Genomic DNA, 20,563 nt, shown 5'->3' with positions numbered 1-20,563 from the left:
AGAGGAATCCCAAAATGCATTGGCGAATGTATTTACTTACTTATGTACCTATGTATATATGTATAAATCGAAAAATGTATAGATATTGTTTAGTTATGAAATACCTTCCTCGTATGAGAGTAAAGGTAGCTTCACGATGAAAAAGTGCGTACTTAAGGGGGGCCGCAAATATTTGCTTGCTCTTAATGGCGAAGAGAGTCCTATGTCCTTGCGAGGATGTTTGAAGAGAGCGTGGGCGAGACCAACGAGTCCATGTAAAAGAGAAGTCTCTCTCTCCGTCTCTCTGTCTCTCTTTCTCTCTCGATTACTCGCAAGAAATAATTATTTTCTCTTTTTTTCGTTTATTTTTTATTTTATTCTATTTTCTTTTTTCTTTATTCTTTTTATTTTCTTTTTTTGATAAAATCTATGCTTTCGAAACATTCTATTATTCCTTTCTCTCTCTCTCTCTCTCTCTCTCTCTCTCTCTCTCTCTCTCTCTCTTTCTCTCTCTCTCTCTCTTTCTCTCTCTCTCTCTCTCTCTCTCTCTCGAAAGACGAACGACTTCCTTCATTTATTTTATCTTCATGATGCTTGCCATTCAAGGAATGTCAAGCAGTCCAAGTGGTCGAATTAAAGCAGCTCGTTGAACGAATTATTTAAATGGAAGAGCGACCCATACCAACAACAGTGAGAGAGGAAGAGAGAGAGAGAGAGAGAGAGAGAGAGGAAGACAGAGAGATGTGCGTGTCTCTTTCCTTTCACGAGATATCCTGTTCTCGGTCTCCGATACATCGTGCTTCTTGCCTCTCCCTCTTTCTCCTCCTTCTTCTTCTCCTCCTCCTCTTCCTCCACCACTTCTTCTTCTTTTTTTCTTCTCCTTCCTCTTTAATCTTGAATCGCTCACTATCCAAAAAAAGTTAAGCTCATAGTCTAATAATTTCTGACTGATTTTCAATTAGGAACAAACGATTTGGTATCAATTTGACTCAACCCAATTCTAATCTAACGGGATAAGAATTCATTGAGGAAAATATATGTAAGTAAGATACCATACCGTATAGCCTCTATGTATCTCTCTCTTTCTCTCTCTCTCTCTCTCTCTCTCTCTCTCTCTCGTTCCACTTTAAATAGAAGTTTATCAATCGTGTCAAGGAGCGTTAATCGATGACCGTTTTCTTTCGTACATATGCATATGTACATACATATATACTTACATATGTACGTACATACATACGTAAGTATATTGTTTTGCGTACGTAAGTTATTATCGAAAAGAATTAATGTATGCTGGTAAAGTAAACTAACGTACATATGTAACTTAATGTAACATCGAGCATGAATTACTAGCCGATAGTCGCTAATACATATGTGCATATATACATACATACATATATATATGTATATATATGTATATATATGTATATATATATATATATATATATATGTATAAATATAAAAGTGGCTTTAACGCTCTACACAATGAATCCTCACGTAAGCGCCAACCGGTTGCATAAGCGGAAGCATTTCGCTCCTTCTTCTGGCCTCCGCACGATTTATGCATTTACTTCTACGCTCTGGACATTGATTTATAGCGGCAAAGAAGTGCCATGAGAAAAAAAGAAGAAAGATAGAGATAGACGGAGAGAGAGTGAGAGGGGGGGGAGGGAGAGGAGGGGAGAAGGGAGGGATGCCGAGGATCTTTTTCCTCTGTAGACGAAAAAACGGATCCTTGAGAAGGATCTCTTGAGAAAGAGAACTTCGAGCTGACTCAATTCATGATTCGAGATCGAGACCATTGTAAATTCATGATATACCTTGCGATTATGTCAGATGTATTGCTGAGAAAATCGGAATGATCTTGTACTCTTTTGAAATTTCATTAATCGTGTATTACCGGAATAATACTCTCTCCTCCACGCCTCTTCTATTGTGTTGTAAAATATTGTAAGATATAATTCAACTTGTGCTATATATCTACCTATTTGTATATGAAAATGATTTGTAGTTTATCGCTGAAATTTGTCAAGGACTGTTGTGAGATATTTATTGGTAAAAAAAAAAAGTTAAAAAAAATATGTATATATATATATATGTGTGTGTGTGTGTGTGTGTGTGTGTGTGTGTGTGTGTGTGTGTGTGTGTGTGTGTGTATCAACAATTTATTCATGAAAATTTATTACAACGAAGAGAAATATTTTAATTAATCTTAATAAATTGTAGAAGAATATTTATGTTAAAATATTAAAAGAATGATATATATATATATATATATATATATATATATATATATGTATTAATTATTTATTATGATGAAAAAAAAATGTTTCAATATAACCTGATAAATTCCGTCAAATAGATTATATAAATTCCCATATAAATATTATAACAAGATCAAATTATATTTTGCCGATTTGTTGAAATATTTATCGATCGTGATTTATTCATGAATATAAATCTTTTCAACGAGTCCTGATGAATTATTACTGATTATAGGAGAGAATATTTATCAATACAAATAAATATTTTTTACATTCGTTATTACATAAGATATTAAAATTTTATCTATCTCGAATAAATGAAAATCATTAATATAGTCATATTTGATTAGAACGTATTAATTAATGATTTTTATTATGTTCAATTAAATTCTTTTCGTTGATATATTATTATCGTTTCACTTTTATCCTCCGATTCCGTGAAAATTTTAAAGATGTAGATGCACTTTTTTATGGCGTTAACGATTATCTCGGCATTATTTTTAACGAGTTTAATTATTTTTAACCGATTACGATATAAAATCAAAGCGTAATATTTTAAAAATAACAATACCGTTGAGTAATAGACGATCGATATATTTTTTCTTTCTTTCTCTCTTCTCTCTCTCTCTCTTTTTTTTCTTTTTCTTTTAATCTGAACTTGAACTTTTCTCACGTTGGAGGAATCGATAAACCTAGCTGGCGTTTACCTCGAGGAAGAAAAAGATAAAGGTCAGTGTTAGCAAAAGGATCATAAATCGATCGTTAACACGATATTTCTTTCCTCGTCTCTAGCAACTACCGGTAGCTTCCTTCGATACTCCATATAAGCGACTAGACCGGACCGGTCGATTAAATGATTGGATCCATGATCTAACCTAACAAAAGGAAGAAAAATAAGAAAAAGAGAAATAAAGAAAGAGAGAAAGAGAAAACGTTTTCTATAAAACGCATCTAACATCTTTGATGAAAGCTCGACGAAAGTGTTCCATTAAAATCACTTTATCATTTTCATCATCGATTTATACGAAAAAAAAAAAAAAAAAAAAAAAAAAAAAAAAAATTAACAATGAATACAATGAGATGATATTCTTCGTACGATTTCACCTCGTTTGCTTTTTAAAATTCGAAAGACTTGATAATATCGTGGGTACTCAGGTACTACGTCGTTAAGTCTCATTAACGTCTAAACCGATTTAGAAATGAATAACTAACGGGGATAGGAATGAATAATATTGTCATTATGATTATCATTGGCATTTGATGTTTGATTGCATAACGTACACATATACATACGTACATACATATATATATATATATATATATACATACACGCCTATAATATGTATATAAATACATAAATATATAGACAAATGTATGTACTTATATATGTATGAAAGTACGACATAAGAACTTACGTAAAAAAAAAGCTTCGTAGAAATGTCCAACGAAATCACGTTGCAAAGGGTCAATGATTCTGTTTATGATCGGACATCGATCTATCGGAAGAACGAACGACATATCTTTCCGTTGTTCTTTCTTTTCTATACTCAAGTCCTCGACTTTCCAACGAGAGTTCTCGTTTCGCCATATACGAAACTCGACAAACTGGTCGATTGAGTTTACGTGATAGTCCTGGAGAAAAGAGTAATACCTATGGTAGCGATATACAAACCAATACTATCGATTATCTCAAAGGATTCTCTTTCTCAGCGAGGTACGTCTTAGACTTTCACGAAGATTCATGAGAACGTATATATACATATATGTATATTGTATGTATATATATATATGTGTATGTATTCGAAAAATCGTAGTGGCAAAAGTTGATACAAAATGCAACTTGAATTATCTTTGAAATTATCTTTATTCCAAATGATGACTTTGCAAATTTCAAATCATACGATTGTATAGCTTATTTACTTAAATATATAGATACATAAAAAAAAAAAAAAAAAAAAAGGAAATCTAATCTAAATTTATCGTTGATAAGCGTTATAGAGTCGATCGCACTGTCAACACCTATCTTCTATTTTTTATTTCTTTTTTTATTTTTATTTTTATTCATTTATTTTATTTATTTATTTATTTTTTTTTATTATGTCTTATCTCCTATTCGCTTTTCACTGAACTCAGAAGCAAAACTCGACAGACCGGTCAATTAATGTGGTCCATGGTCGCAGCAAGATAGAGTGGATCGGATCGATCGATCTATCGATCGATCGATCGGTTGGTCGGTTGACAGTGTCAAGGAACCGACTTCTCTATTGCTTATCTAAACCAGTCACGACTCGGCTACTTCATTGAGAATTCACGGAAATTCGCGATAACGACGACAACGACAACGACAACGACAACGACAACAACTGTCTGCCTTCTCGAGTGATTTACCGAAGATTCTTTGCAGCTAACTGGGTCAATCCACGACTAACCTTCTTATACTTCATTGTTTCGTATTCTCCTGTTAACATTGAAAAATTTCTCCGTACAAATATCTTTCATTTTCGATTTGTTTTTAATGTCACAAATGTATCCAATATGCATTTATTTTAATAGAGTTTAATCGAAAGAGAATTTTTTAAAGGGAAATTTTATAAAAGAGATTAGAGGTTTGAATCGTAATAATTTAGAGATCGTTGTACGAAGAAACCAAGAAAAAAAAAAAAAAACATTTCATCGATCGAGAATATTTTGTCTTTTCTTTTTTTTTTTTTGTCTTTTTTTTTTTTTTTTTTTTTTTTTTTATATATATAAACTGACCGACCTTCCCACGATCGTGCTAGGCTCGATCATTGCCGGAAGTACGAAGAAGAGAAGAACGACGTGAACTCGCGAACCGTCCGTTGTCCCGTTAATTGTCATGGTAATGCTGCCTGCCTCGTAATTAAGGATAGCCAAGTCGAAGAACTAGAATGACATCATTGAGTACCGTGCACGTGCCACGTCCTAGAGAGAAAGAGAAATAGAAAAAGAAAGAGAGAGAGAGAGAGAGAGAGAGAGAGAGAGAGAGAGAGAGAAATAGAAATAGAAGTCTTGAGAATAACGACTAGTACAAATAAGTACAGCAACTAAAGTCGTCTACGGGACAGCTTGTCTTTTTTTAGTCGTTAGAATGAGAGAGCTCGTTATTGGTTATTACCATGATCCAAAGCCGATACTTAATGCGTTAAATAAATGCAATATCTTTCCTATTTAGATTTTCTCTCTTACATTTTATTATCGTTGAAAATAATTTATTATTTTTCATCGCGAATTAGAGAAATCGACTGTATATATGTTCTAACGCGTTAAAATACATATTATCTGTTGTCACTTGTATAACATAAAAAAAAAAAAAAAAATCTCAACTTTGTACATGTGATCTAAATTTTTTCTTTTTCTTTTGGACGGGAGTTTTTTTTATTTTTTTTTTAACAATATTATATAATGTGAAAGTTACAGTATATGTATATCTTTTAATATAAAAGTTATATTGAAATAATTATTAATTTTATTGATAGAATTATTATAATGATTCTTTTTTGGTAATAAATATAAAAAGTTATTTAATTTATAATTATAGTATAAGAAGGATGAAAATAATTTACTTCTTATATTAAAATTTAAGTGATTAAATATTTATATTACATAAATTAATAATTTAGAATTATATATATATATATATATATATATATATATATATATATATATATATATTAAAAATTGAATAAAATATTATTTAATATAAATAAATTATTCTTACTTATTTATATTGTAATTAAAAATAAATTATTGTACTACTAATAGTACAATAAGTCTAAAGCTTATTTATATAGAAAAATAACATTTTAATATTTCCAACATAAATTATATTAATTAATTTTTCTAACGAAAAAGATAAAATAGAAAGATTAAAATGCAAACTAATAAACATACACACGTACAAATACGCAAATACAAACGTATACATTATGAGACATAAAAGTTATGAAGCATTAACGAGATACTTTCATGTTATAATCGGATAAAACATGAATCGTAGTGTAAGAAGGTATATTATAAATATACATATATATATATATATATATATATATATATATATATATATATATATATACATATCTACATACATTTATACATCGTAAATTTCGTGAGAGGCGTCTCAAAGGGTTTTTTTTTCCCATGGATGATAATGAAGATTATAATGCGAGAATGATTCGTATGGGTATGTGGGTGCTTACGTGGTCACATTCCTTTCGAATTTTGTTCATCATTTCGTAGAACGTGAAGGGGTAGGTAGTGTTGTCCTATACGAACGATCAATCGTATTCATCTTTTGAGTTTTCGATATTCATGATGATCGTCAATCCTTTTTGTCCTTCCAAATACGATTAATCGTAACTTTAATACAGTTGACTCAGGACTTCAAATGAATTTAATAAAGTTTCCACAATCTTTTATAATCTTTCATATCTCTTAAAGTCGTTTTTTCGTGTCAACGAAAAAAGATATATGTATATAAATTTTTTTTTAATTTTTTTTTTTTTTTTTTTTTTTTGTATATACGGATGATAAAATAGAAATTTGATTTAGTACAATTGTAGTATATAATTTTAATATTGTTATAATAAATATATCACATTTGTAATAGTATCGTATCGCGTTAAAGATAATTTATACCGAAAGTAAGATAGAAGAAAAAAAAACAAAGACGAAGAGGAAGAAAAAAAAATTGCAATCGAACGAAGGCAAATACAAGTACGTATGTTAATATAGTACGAATATAAATATATGACAGACTTGAAAAGTTACATGGCATTTAAATAAAGTTAACCGGAGTAACGCGAGGATAAAGAGAGAAATTTGTCTTTCTCGAGACAGCTGTTCTCCCTGATTCGCAGAAAAATCGATTCCAAACAAGGTAAAGTATTAAATCCTGTTGGCGAAACGTGTGTAGGGTTAAACGTTTACGTGACGTGCATGAAAGATCATTTCTTTGTTTCAAGTTCATTGTTCCCAGAAGGATTCGTGTTAAAAACTTTTCAAGGATTGACGAGTGTCTTTTAAAAAGGACCGCCGTATTAATATCTTTTAATGGCCTAATTGTAAGCCCAAACATTATAATAAAGAGGCGTCGAAAGAACGAGCTTGTTTCAATTAATTAAATTTTCTGTTTTTTTTTCTTGTTTAATTTTTTTTCTACCTTCAATTTCAACAAATATATTAGACCATTTTTTTTTGTCCCATTTGTCTCACTCCATAGAAAATAAAGGCTCCAATTTGCGCCTTACGGTAAATGCTACCCTATACTTCGCACATCACAGAGATTCACGATCGACGACATCCTTTGATCATCGATTATACGATTTATCGAAAGAACTTCGTAACATATACTTACATATGTATGTATGTTAATTTTGATTGGATCAGATACTTTTTCAGCCTTCTCTTCGAGTACTTTCACTTTTTTTCTTCCTTTTTTTTTTTTTCTTTTTTTTTTTTTTGGTTAACATTGACACACGATCTCGTCATCGTCATAGTAATCGTCATCGTCGCACGTTTACACGAACTAAGATAAATTGTTGACATTCGCCTACTCATGTAAGATGAGTAGTATGCGGCCAACGAATAATTACACCACATCCTGCTTACGCGAGCACGTATAATAACAACGATAAGGTGCAAGAGCTCGGCATGATGAAGCTTGCCTAAGTCGGAGATTACTAAATCAAATGTTTCTTTCTAAGTCACGTTCTAAAAAAAATAAGAAGGAATACAATAATTCTCTTTTTTTCTTTTTATTTTCACTTTTTTTTTATCCTTTCTTTCTTCTTCTTTCCCCGTTTTTTTTTTTCTTTATCCTTATTCACAGTTTTATGATCGAGAGTTATCATCTTCTTACCAAATATGACTAGAACGAGAATGAACGTTCGGGTGTAGTGACATCATCGTGAGTCACGTATTTAATACTTTTTTCTTTTAGTATAAATATATATATATATATATATATATATATTTACTAAACGTTACAACTATTTATTTATTCATTTATTCATTGATCACCGGATAGAGTAGAATACTCGATCGTCCTACAAAAAACGTTCGTCCTACATGTATCTATAAATTATTAATGAAAATAATATATAAAAATAGAAAAAAACGTTTGTCTATCTTCGAGAGGATGATTATTTTGGTATAATAACGAAGAATCAAAAATCACGATTGAAAATTTCGATAATGAAAAATGGTAGGAAAAATGTGTGTTAGATTAGATCGAAAGAAATCGAATAAATGGATGGATATGGTATATCCAATGTGAAGAGGTAATTTTTGAAGATGAAAATGTTAAAACTCGTATAGAGAATATTCGGAGTGTGTGTTTTGCCGATGGCCGATGGCGTCGGTGTCTAAATCAGGCACCCCCTGGAGTTAATAAAAATCTTGTACATAGTACGCGAGAGAGACCCTCGAAAGGAACCCTGGGCCAACGGAGGTTCTTACACCCAAAGCAAAGGAGGCATCAGCACCAACGGCATCTGTGCTCCTACGTTATCTTCCCGTTTGGCTTCGAGCCAATTTCAATGTCGTGTCCCTTTTGCTATTTCTCTCTTTCTCTCTTTCTCTTTCTCTTTCTCTTTCTCTTTCTCTTTCCTTCAACGTTATATCCCTTGCAGACTGCTCGAGAGCAAGGTTATTTTCGAGTTAGCGAACTGCTCGCGCAATAACGGATTCGAATCGTTCATCCACGTCTGCTGCTAGACTACTAGCTAAACTAAAGAAGAGTAGTTGTGAATATTACGCAATAGAATTCGTCTATGTATACATGTATGTATATATGTGTATATGTGTATATGTATGTACTTACGTTCTATCCTTCTCCGTAATGGAGATCAAACAGAGATGTTTGAATATGTGTATGTGTATCTCGGAATATACATTGAGAAAAGTATAATACAGGATGAAAGATTTCCGGTTCCAAAATATAATTTTCAACTATTGTATATAGATATAATATATAAGATGCTATTCAAGGATATTCATATATTAAACGATAAAGCTATCGATTTACTTTATCGTTTATTTTATCGGTTATGTATCAATTTTAACACGTTGATTTCTCTAAGAATAGTTATCAATATCTTTGCTATTTTTAACATTTATTTAATTACGTAATAATGAGCAAAGAATTTCGATTGATCTAATTGTCATGAATTCGATTCTGGTAAAAAAAAAAAAGATATTTCAAATCCGTCGATTTTATTTTCTTTTTCCTTTCTTCTTTTTTTTTCTTTTTCTACAAAATTCGCCGCTAGTTCAAGTGTCATAAAGGCAAAGAAATCATTTATTTTATAATCGTAATCACGGTCAATCGTTTATCTTATATTTCAATGATATTATATAATTATTAAAATAATAATAATAATAACAACAAAAAAGGAGTAAGAAAAAAGCGAAAGAAAAGTCGAAGAAGTTTCAGAAGCAAAAAAAACCTCGTAAAAAAATCGTATGAATCCGTCATTGAGATGATTTCTTCTCTTCCTCCTCCCTTCTCTCTCTCTCTCTCTCACACACACACACATTCACTCTCTGTCTCTTTCCCTCTTGACTTTCCTTCCTCTCAAGTTGGACATATCAAAGGGCGGCTCGCGCCGCTTAAATATCCTCTTTGTATCGGGCATCGGTCTTCTCTGCGATTCAAACCGCACGCTGAGAGAAGAGCTGGAGGTGAAGGAGGTGAAGGAGGAGCGGCACGAAGCTGCGCTTTTTAGGTCTTCCACGTGTACACACGCATATACACACCCATACATATACCATAGAGCATAAAACGCGATTCAATTCGGGCAATGGCACTCCCTAGTTTTATTATCCGTCTTCCGACACTTACACTTACTGATTGGTGATTGATTACTTATATTTTACATTTTATATTCTAATTACATATGCATTATTAATTTTTGTTTACGCACGTATTTACACATATTTTCATTCTCGATAAAATTAATTTTTAATCCGAATCCTCGTAATATTTATAATGTATGCTCTAATTTTGCTAAGATACGTAAAAGTATACATTTTATACGATCTATTTCATTTTGTTAATTAATTTTTAATACGTATCCTTGTAATATTTATAAAATGTATATTGAATGGAAATTTAATAGGTCTAATTTTGTTAAAGGTTTGCGTACGTATTCCCACATGCACTGTATTCTCTTTCGATGATTAATTTTTCACCTAAGCCTTCGTGATATTTATAAAAAAAAAAAAAAAAGAAAAAAAAAAGAAGAATAACAAGAAAAAAATTCAACGTTTTAAAAAGAAATTAGATTACGAAGATAATTATTCAAATGATTTGAAATTTTCTAATCGTGCTCACTAACAAGAAAAAATGTTTAATGTTTATTAGAGGGAATACACGTACACGTATACTACACGCTTATTTTACTTACGATTGCACATTCGGAGAAAAGAAAAAAAGGAGGAGGAGGAAAATAAGAGTGCGTACCTCCTGGCAATAATAACCATTAAGGCGTGAGAGAATGCGATGGCTGACGTCACTCATTCAGCATTCCCGATCCATCGGAGAAGGCTGACGAGCTCAGCCTTTCGAAGGCTTCTTCTAAATCCTTTTGAATCGAAATATTATGCATTATATTCATTCCACCTCTTAGAATTTTCATGCATCGAAAACAAAATAAGGAAGGAAAGAAGACACAAGGGATGGGCCTAAAAGTAACCCAATCGGTTAATCCTTTCTTCAAAATATTTTTTTAAAATACAATTCGAAATATGAGAAAGCTTCTAAGCTTGTTTGCGGTTTCACGATTTGACAAAAAAAAACAAAAAAAAAAAAAGAGAGAAAAAGAAAAACGATGGAAAAGAAAAACAAACGTTCTCGAAAAAGAAAGCGTACATGTGATTTTTGAAAATCATTTGAAACCTTTGGAAACCTTCCCGTTTCGATCAAACTTAAAACACGAAAAAATTTGTCAAGTATTATCATTCGTCTCGCTAAGCGATTCGAAAACATTTGATCTTGAGAAAACTTTAGAGAAATGAAAAATGCCCATGAAATTTCGCGATTATTCCTCTAAGCGAAGATTACTTTTCTCACCATTGGAGATAGTGGGAGGAGGATTTTGAGGGAAAAAAAAAACAAAAAAAAATTTTCCCGGAACAAACAAAGACGAGAAAGTTTTATGGATGCCAGGAAAGAGGGGAGACGCAAAAGGGGAGTGTGGGAGGAAGGGGAGAGGGTTATGGTGATACGATCGATAAGAAAGAATTCTCGGGAGCTTCCCTTTTCTTAGCTTTCGTCTTAATGTACATGTTCCTGCCTAATTATTTTCTCTTATGGAGAAACAAAACAAAAAAAATAAAAACTATGAAAAGAGAAGGGAGAAAGAGAAGAAAAGAAAGAAAATATAAGTGAACAAATTGCAAATAAAAATTAAAATTGGTCCTCCCGTCGTCTCTCATCCGAGCGATCTAAAGGAAGACGAATAAAAAGAAAAAGAAAAGAAAAAAAAGAAGAAGAAGAAAGAAAAGAAAAGTGCCTTTCGTTTGATCAGCAAGCGAAAATGTTCCTCTTAGAAAAAGAGATGGTTAAATTTAGATCAAAACGTTGATCGCCTTGCACCCAGAATCCCTTTCTCGATCGAGAGATTCAAGTCCCCTTTGGATAAATATTGTAAGGAGATCTTCCTTTCGCTACCATTTCTATCTGCTACTTCGAAGTGAAGGATAAAGTTAGAGAGAGAAAGAGAGAGAGAGAGAGAGAGATGATGATCTTATTTTAATACGATCGGATGTAAATAATACTTCATCGAAGGCCAAAAATTATTTTACTTTATTGTAGGTTGGTTTTATTGGCAAATAGAAGATTTGGAAAATACGCAAATATGTAATTCTCTCTCTCTAACGAGATTTCTTATATTATTGGTTACTCGACAAATATAACGTATGTATGCGAATCTGTGAATGTATATATATATATATATATATATATATATATATATATATATATATATATATATATATATATATGTGTGTGTGTGTGTGTATGTATCATCAGGACTCGTGACGAATCGTGTAAAAATAAGTTTGAACGTACATACATCGTAATAGTTTTTGACTGATGATAAAGCTGTTCTGGTTAGCTAACGTACTCTTATCCCATTATGTCATTTCTATTATAAAAAGATTGACTTTGTTTTATCGAGAGCTTCGTAGTTCAAGCGAGCAAACAAGTAAGTAAATAAACAAGCAAATCCCAATAAATAAACAAGTAAGCTAATAAACAAGTAAGCGTATATGAGATAACGTCTACATTTAAAATTACCTATTTCTGGTTCTGAAAGGAACAGCGGAAAAGTCACAATTGTCTACACTCTGATATTTTCAAGGTACACAAAATATATGCATATATATATATATATATATATGCATGCATACTTATACATACGTAACGCCGTTAGAGAATTTACGAATCGTCCTGTGATTTATATGATACAAAGGCTGACCGTTTATAACTCATCAGATATATATACATATATATGTGTGTGTATGTATATATACATGTACTAAAATGATACACGCATATCTTGGACCTCTCTGCAAGATAAAGCGAGATGACGCTTTGCTCGTAAATAATTTTTAAAAAAAGAAGAAAAGAAAAAAAACAAGGACACATTTATCCTTGATTTTATTAAAGCGATCTAAATTTATTTAATTTTTAATTCTCTGATACAGATTAACTCATTAAAAACTCGAGATAATATCGTATCTCGGTCAGATAGATTTTTCTCGTGTATATATAATAATATAATCAGATTAAATTCGTCATATTTGAATGGAAACGTAAAATTTCTACTATCGTTTATTTTGCTTTATAAACTTTCCTATCACGTAGAAATTGTGAACGAGAACAAGGCAGTTTAATCATATATCCACGTTACTATGTAGCGCGCGAATCATACGAAAATATGCATGCATATTTCGGTCTGTCTCTCTTCCTCCCGCCCTCTCTGGATGAGTATAAGGATGACGTGTCCGTGGGATAGCCGAGCTGTTGGTAGCAAAGGCAGTTTTTCTTTTCCTTTTTCTTTTTTCTTCCCTTTCTTGTTCCTTTTCTTTTCTTTTTTTTTTTTTCTTTTTTCTTTTCGTCGATCGTCCTCTACAGTCTGTATTACAGTCTGTGACATCATCGGTATCGGACCTAGCGTCGTGTGCCTAATGCAAAATAAAGTTTGCGGTTTTTGATCACGTCCGTTATGTCTCCTTTGCACGTTCGTCACGCATACTTCGCGACTTCGTCTCTTTTTTCTGATCGAAAGAAAAGGGAGAAAAATAAAAACAACAAACAAACAGACAAAACAAAAAGAATACACTCAAACGCACACATACGCACGCACAAACGAAATTGATGAGACACGTTTTTCGTCCTTTCGCAATTGTGTCTCTCTTCGTACTCGTTCCATCATAAACGCCAACGATGGCGATTATTCGATCATATACGTGATCGTCTTATATACAGGAAATTGTTATCCCTTATCGTCGAGAAATACTTTATTATTATTCGGTGAGTAAGGTCTGATGAATCGAAAAAAAAAAAAAAAAAAGAAAGAAGAAAAGGGAAAAAAAAAAGAAAAAGAAGAAACAACAACAGCAAAAAAAGATTTACGTGGAAAAAACGGAACAAGGTCGTCACGAATATCCTAATTTCGATGTGTCGAATGAATCGCTCGAGAAACCACACCTTTGTGTGATCACAATTCATTAAATAGGGAAAAAAAAAATAGGTCATCCTAACTCTATCACTCTAAATAGATTTCTCTTAGTACTTTCGTTTGATCATTTTCTCGAACAAAGGGACATTGTGTTTAGACGAAATGTCTAAGTTTTTCGATAATACGTTCGACGAGATTAATGGTCGATCGAAGGAGTACTTACGATCGTACAATTCTCATCATTCTCTTTGTTTTTTCTTTTTTCTTTATTTTTTTTTTTTTTTTTTTTTTTTTACTTAAGACATAATCACGTAGAAAGGAAGCAAAAGACAAAAAAAGAAAAAGAATGAGAATAGAGAAAAATGGACGTTCTTCCGGTGGATAACATGTATCTTGAATGAAATAGTCTATAGACCGTTCAGGGTGAAAATGGATTAATCTATGGGACACCATGGCGCCTTCCATGTGGATAAAAGCTGGGTCGTTGCTAAGGGACTTGTGGGGTTGCTAGCTAATTGGAAGCTGGCCTGCGTAGGTTGTATGTAGTGGTAGTAGAAGCTTGACCGACCATTAGCCCGGATTCATAGCCGGCTTCTGTATATTATTTTGATCAAATATTATCTCCGACTATTATTCTTCGAGTGTATATTATAAATGATCGTTTTTGATGAACGATTGGTAAAGTGATATGTTAAATAATTCAATGGTGTCGATGCGTTCTTTATATATTTCATATGTATACATGGGCAGTATTATTATCAGACAATTAATTTTTCCATCGAGATTACATGTACATACATATATATATATATATATATATATATATATATATATATATATGTTTCTAGACGATATTGTCGTATATAGAGGGGATGTTTCAACATTTTTCATTTACCCCGATAGGTCAGGCGAGATTGCCGGGAGTATGCATAACTATGAATATTCCTATGCCTTGTGATAAGAGGTTTGAGGTAATGGTGTTAACGTGTGGCGACTTGATGTCGTGGAATGACAAATATATACATACATTAATGTATATGTGTATATATATATATATACTTTACATATATGTATGTATGTATATATACATAAAACGAAAAGAGACTAGTGAACCGAGGGGGTTGGCAAGTAGTGCAACCCATTTTTTTCTCGAGGGTGTGGTTCGACCTGTGTATCTGAAAATCGTACAACATGGTAGTCGTCGTCGTCGCCGCCGCCGCCTTAATAGTAGCAGAGGTTAGTTAGAAACGGCGAACCTAAAAAAAAAAAAAAAAAAAAAAAAAAAAAAAAAAAGAAAAAACGAGGTTAAACCGAGTATAGACACGAAACTGTTAAGAGGCGTGGAACCTCTTATTTCATATCTTCTTGGACATCTTTGATAGGATTTATTCATTTTTATTTGGCCAATTACCTTGTTCGTAACGTGTGGAAATAAATCGTTGATAGATGGATGAAAGAGGAAGGCAGCCATTGTCGAAGCAAGGATTGGCTATGGTACTCTCTCTCTCTCTCTCTCTCTCCCTCCCTCCCTCTTTTTCTTTCTTTCTGTTGCTCTTTCTAGTCGTCGTCGTGTATTATTAGAATCTCTGATGTGCTTATACACAGGCTGTCCTGAAATCAGGCTGGCATACGTGGACTAGAAATCTAATTTCAACTTCGTGCAGCCGGTTCGTGGTATTTGGTAAACGAATCGTTTCGTGCCTTCTGCGTAATCAAATCTGTGCCGAGAGCCGAGAACGGGTCATGATCGTTTATATATCGCATCTTTGAAAACTTGAAATTTTATTTAATACCAATGATTCTCTTCCCATGGATTTCTTATACAATACGTTTATTTCTATTATTATGGATTTTTAGGCTGGTGTAAACCGTCATCGAAGAACTTTGAGGATCTCGATTACAACGATGACGCACAGGCCGAAGACAGCGAGGATTATTCTCAAAACGACGATGAAGGTGATTCTCCGGATACCATCGAGGAACCACCACAAATTAAATCGAATCCGGAGAGTAAACGCGTACGAAGTGGAACTACCGTTATGCTGCCTTGTCTGACATCGAATGCAGGTTCGTAAAAAAGAGAAAAGAGAAAAAAGAAAAAAAGAAAAAAACAGAAAAAGAATGGACGAAAAAAAAGGAAAAACCACAAAAAAAAAAAAAGATTCTCTTTCTTTTAACCAATTTATAAATCCTCGCAATTATCCAATTTACCTATTTTCCCCGATAAAAGAATAATTAGCTTTTTTTTTTTTATTCCTTATTAATAATAACGTTATACTTATCAAAATTACATCTGATATAAAAAATTCGTTAAAAATATCGTTGTAAAATAATTCAAGTATAGAAGACGATATTTTATAATATAACACGTAATTTTATATGTTCGTTGTAATCGCGTCCTTAATAATAACGATGATATACATATATCGATGAATCATCGTCCCTTGAATCTTTTCCAGATTCTTTTGCGGTCGTATGGAAGAAGGACGACGAGTTTCTCTACAGCGACGATAACGCTTTAACACAGGATAAGAATAGAATCGTTAGAACACCGGATAACAGCTTGGTGATCTACAATACGACGGTTAACGACACATCTGACAATTATTCCTGCAGTATTCTAAGCGATAAACCTATTACGATCACGCACAGATTACTCGTCGACCCTCCTAACGATAGATCGCCATCGGTTACGACCGTATCGTCATTATCGACGACATCTACGTCATCTTCGGTACCAACAATACGCGTCACACCATCGAATAAGGTAGAAGTTAGACAGGGTCAAAATGTTACCTTGGGTTGTCACACCAGAGTCCAACCACCTCCGAAGGAATTGAAATGGTATCATAAGGTATTGTCGAGTTAATTAATTACACAAATAATTTACCTTTCAATTATAAAAAGACAAGGTTAAAAGTTGTTAAATTATTGAAAGGTAAAAGTTCTTAAATTATATTCCAAAATCAATTTACTCTTTTTCGATATATTCCTTCATTTTCCTTTTTTTTCTGTTTTTTTTTTTTTTTTTTTTTTTTTTTATTTACTTATTTAATTATCAGATCAATACGAAACTTACTTTTGGCCGATTCCCTGTACTTACAGTCCTTCGTCATATCGATTAATATATATATATATATATATATATATATACATATTAATGTATCGTGTTCGTTTTAGGAAAAAAAGTTACACAATGACAAACATACAATGATCCATGGTGATTACATTACCATATACAAAGTTGGAAGACACGATGTTGGTTTATATCAATGTTTAGCAGACAATGGAATGGACAATCCACCGCATTCTGGCATTAATCTCATTGTTAATTGTTAGTACAATAGAATCTTATTTTTCTTTCCTTTTTTTTTTTTTTGTTTTTATCAACGTTTTGATAATATTCAATAAAACCTTTCTGTTTTTTTTCTCTCTCACTCTTTCTCTCTTTGAACATAGATGCACCGGAGATCGAAGTGGAACGTGAAATTGTACACACAGGAGCCGGCGTTGAGTCAGAGATCACGTGTATCGTTCACGCTCACCCACCCGCAAACGTGACTTGGTATAAAAATCAGAAAGAACTACCTAAGAGAGGAAGGATCTCGCGAAAGGAAAATAAATTAAGACACACTCTCAGGATTATGCATACGTCCGAACAGGACCTAGGAGAGTACACCTGTCAAGCCAAAAACGAGTTGGGCCAAGATAGCAGAACCATCTCTCTTACTGGTAAATTTTATATGTATTTTTTCTATTTTCTTTTTTCTCTTTTTTTTTTCTTTTTTTTCTTTTTTTTTTTTTTTTCTTTTTTTTTCGTCGACGGAAAAAGCGAAAGATAATATATACTTTTCTATTAAGATTATAAGAGATATTAAGAGTGAAGATTAATCTTTTTTTCTTTTTCTGTCTTTTTTTTTTCTTTTCTTTTCTATTTTTTTGTTTTTTTTTTTTTTTAGGAGCTCCATCGCAAGCAACCATCTACGGGGCCGAGTTATTGAAAGACGAGAACGACAGTCTTATTTTAAAATGGCGTCTCGAAAGTTACTCTCCGATTACACAGTACATAGTATGTTGATAAATGTATTTAACAAGTGTTACATATGAGGTGAGGCAAAAAGATTCCTAAGCGACTTTTAAAAATCGCATACTCTTTTTTACATGCAAATCTTTTTTTCTCAAATCGTCCGCAGTGCAGCCCTATTTAATTTCATAATTTAATTTGTTTTTTAGCTTGTAAAATTAATCTAAAAAGTTTTGCGAAAGATTAATTGATTAGTAAAATCGCATGGATAATTTTGGCTCATCATGTATAATAATATCCGAAAAAAAAGAAATATATATATATATATATGATAACTGTGTTTGGTACGATGTGTTTAAAGCTTAAATATCGTCGCAAAGGAGACGAAAAATGGCAAGAAATCGAACCTCGTGTAATAGATGGCAAAGGAAATCAATATATCGTGGAACATACTCTCAATGGCCTTGATGATGGATCTTACGAAGCGATCCTCGTAGCTAGGAATTCCTTTGGATGGTCACAACCATCTGCTCCTCACACGTTCATGAGGGGTAAGAAATATTTCTATATAATAATATTTTCAGTTATTGTTTAATTTAAAATGATGACACGTCTAATGTAAATTTATCATTCCCCTTTTTATAGATCACAATTCTAATGAATCAGAAGACGGTACGTAAAATCTTATTTAATATTAAACGTAATTATTGTTTAATTGAAAATATTAAAGTAAAACATTATTCATTTTATAGATAATAATAATTCTGAAGAGGCAGCAAGTGGTAAGTAAAACTTTTATCAACGTGATATAATGTTCGGTTATTTATTTTTCATTAATTATTTTATTATTTTACAGTCAAAGGATCGGCAGTTTCGCTCCGATCATTTTGGGCCATCCCAACGTCACTCCTAGTCGTTTGTGCCTTCAGAAATCTGTAATTTACGGAAACTGTTTAAACTACGTAGGTAAGTATTTTCAAAGATCAACGACAACGTTCTACGAAAAGAAAAAGATAAAAGAAAAATAATTTTGATCATTTTATTCTCTAGATAATTTACTGCAGCCAAAGCATACACCAGCAGACGTCGTGGTGCGATTAATAATAATGTAAGGACACCTAGGAGAAGCTTTATTATTCAAATACGCTTCATAAGACATCCGTTGTTTTTGCCCGAATTATCAACAGAAACAGGACAGTATTTGTATTGATTTAGATAAAATGAGATATGATTCCTACGAGTTATTTGTTTCTGGACACACGTTAAATAAATTATTATTACATAAAAAGAAAAAAAAAAATGGCAACGGACACTTAACAATTCTCCTAGGTGTATCGTTAACGATGAAAAAGCATTTTTATTTTACTCCGTTAAATCACGAGTAAATATTAAAAGGGGGGGGGGGGGGGATTCTATACTTTAAAATATATTTATATATCTATATCTATATCTATATATATATATATATATATATATATATATATATATATATATATATATATATATATATACATATGTATAGATATTATATAATAAACATAGTATTCACTGTACATGTGTAAGCCCAGAGATACACAATCATTATTATAATTTATTTTTGTATGCTTAAGATTATCGGATCAGTGTTTAATGGCGTTGCTGCTTCGTGCCATGCGTACAGGTATATCCTGTTTTGTAAACCTGTAAAGAGGAAGCGGCACAAATTAATTACGTTGCCTATGGCAAACGAGTAGAATGGGCATGTACCTAATATATCATAGTAACAAAAATGTACTTTATTACCGGTTATCATTCTGATTCTTGTAGGAGGTTAACGATAAGACGGATTATAAACTTTCAAAATGCAAAACTATAATAATTGCCATGACTCCCAAAAGTTGGCAATTATTATTAATATTATTATTATTATTATTAATTATTATTATTAATATTATTAATATTATTATTATTATTATTATTATCATTATTATTATCATCATTATATAGTTGCTCACGATTAAAGAAAGTTTATTATTTTCGCTGTCATCTTAAATGTGTATATTGCATTGTGTGAGTTAATATGTATGTTTGCGAAGGATGGAAGAATGTTGTTGTGCTGTAATGTTTTCCATATTAGGCTGCTAGTAGCGATATATAAATTTAGTAATCACTTTCTGATTAGAACGATTTAAACGAAATAAATCTCGTGCAAAAAATATTCTTTAAATGTTAGCGCATACGCGCACGCACACACACACACATACACGTGCACTTTCACAAACAACTTTTATCTATTTTAAATTTATATACATATATATATATATATATATATATATATGTGTGTGTTCACAATGCGATACAACAATTCATTGCTTATAGTTGGCCGTAATTAAACATTATCAGACATTTCACGAAATTAAAGTCAATCTTATTTTCCAAAGAATAAACTTCTCTTCGTCTAATTAAATGAAATAATACGAAATAATAATATGTACAATGATAAATTATTAAAAAATTTGAAATAATGAAATTGAAATAATTACGGCTACACTTATAAGTAAAATATATAGTTTCGCACGGTACTTATTTTATTACGTCGAACGTAGCACGTTATT

General features: G+C 32.0%; 1 protein-coding gene across 2 annotated transcripts in view; it reads left to right on the top strand.

The window, feature by feature from the left end:
- Positions 1-20,146, top strand: part of LOC124946657 (lachesin-like) — a 67,630-nt gene extending 47,484 nt beyond the window's left edge. The window contains exons 1-12 of one of the 2 annotated variants that reach the window (XM_047487671.1): positions 15,377-15,439; positions 15,551-15,626; positions 15,803-16,012; positions 16,405-16,799; positions 17,126-17,279; positions 17,405-17,677; positions 17,905-18,014; positions 18,331-18,520; positions 18,615-18,641; positions 18,722-18,751; positions 18,826-18,935; positions 19,020-20,146. In XM_047487671.1, coding sequence (XP_047343627.1) covers positions 15,392-15,439; positions 15,551-15,626; positions 15,803-16,012; positions 16,405-16,799; positions 17,126-17,279; positions 17,405-17,677; positions 17,905-18,014; positions 18,331-18,520; positions 18,615-18,641; positions 18,722-18,751; positions 18,826-18,908 — 1,596 coding nt within the window. In that variant the 5' untranslated portion in view covers positions 15,377-15,391 and the 3' untranslated portion in view covers positions 18,909-18,935; positions 19,020-20,146. Of the gene's footprint in view, positions 1-15,376; positions 15,440-15,550; positions 15,627-15,802; positions 16,013-16,404; positions 16,800-17,125; positions 17,280-17,404; positions 17,678-17,904; positions 18,015-18,330; positions 18,521-18,614; positions 18,642-18,721; positions 18,752-18,825; positions 18,936-19,019 lie in introns of those variants that run through there. The other variant, XM_047487672.1, reaches the window with a different exon arrangement.
- The last annotated feature ends 417 nt before the right edge of the window (positions 20,147-20,563 follow it).

Source organism: Vespa velutina, chromosome 2, assembly GCF_912470025.1.
Source record: "Vespa velutina chromosome 2, iVesVel2.1, whole genome shotgun sequence".
Taxonomy (NCBI): Eukaryota; Metazoa; Arthropoda; class Insecta; order Hymenoptera; family Vespidae; genus Vespa; species Vespa velutina.
The sequence above is the reverse complement of the archived record's forward strand: the minus strand, read 5'-3'. Positions and strand labels throughout refer to the sequence as shown.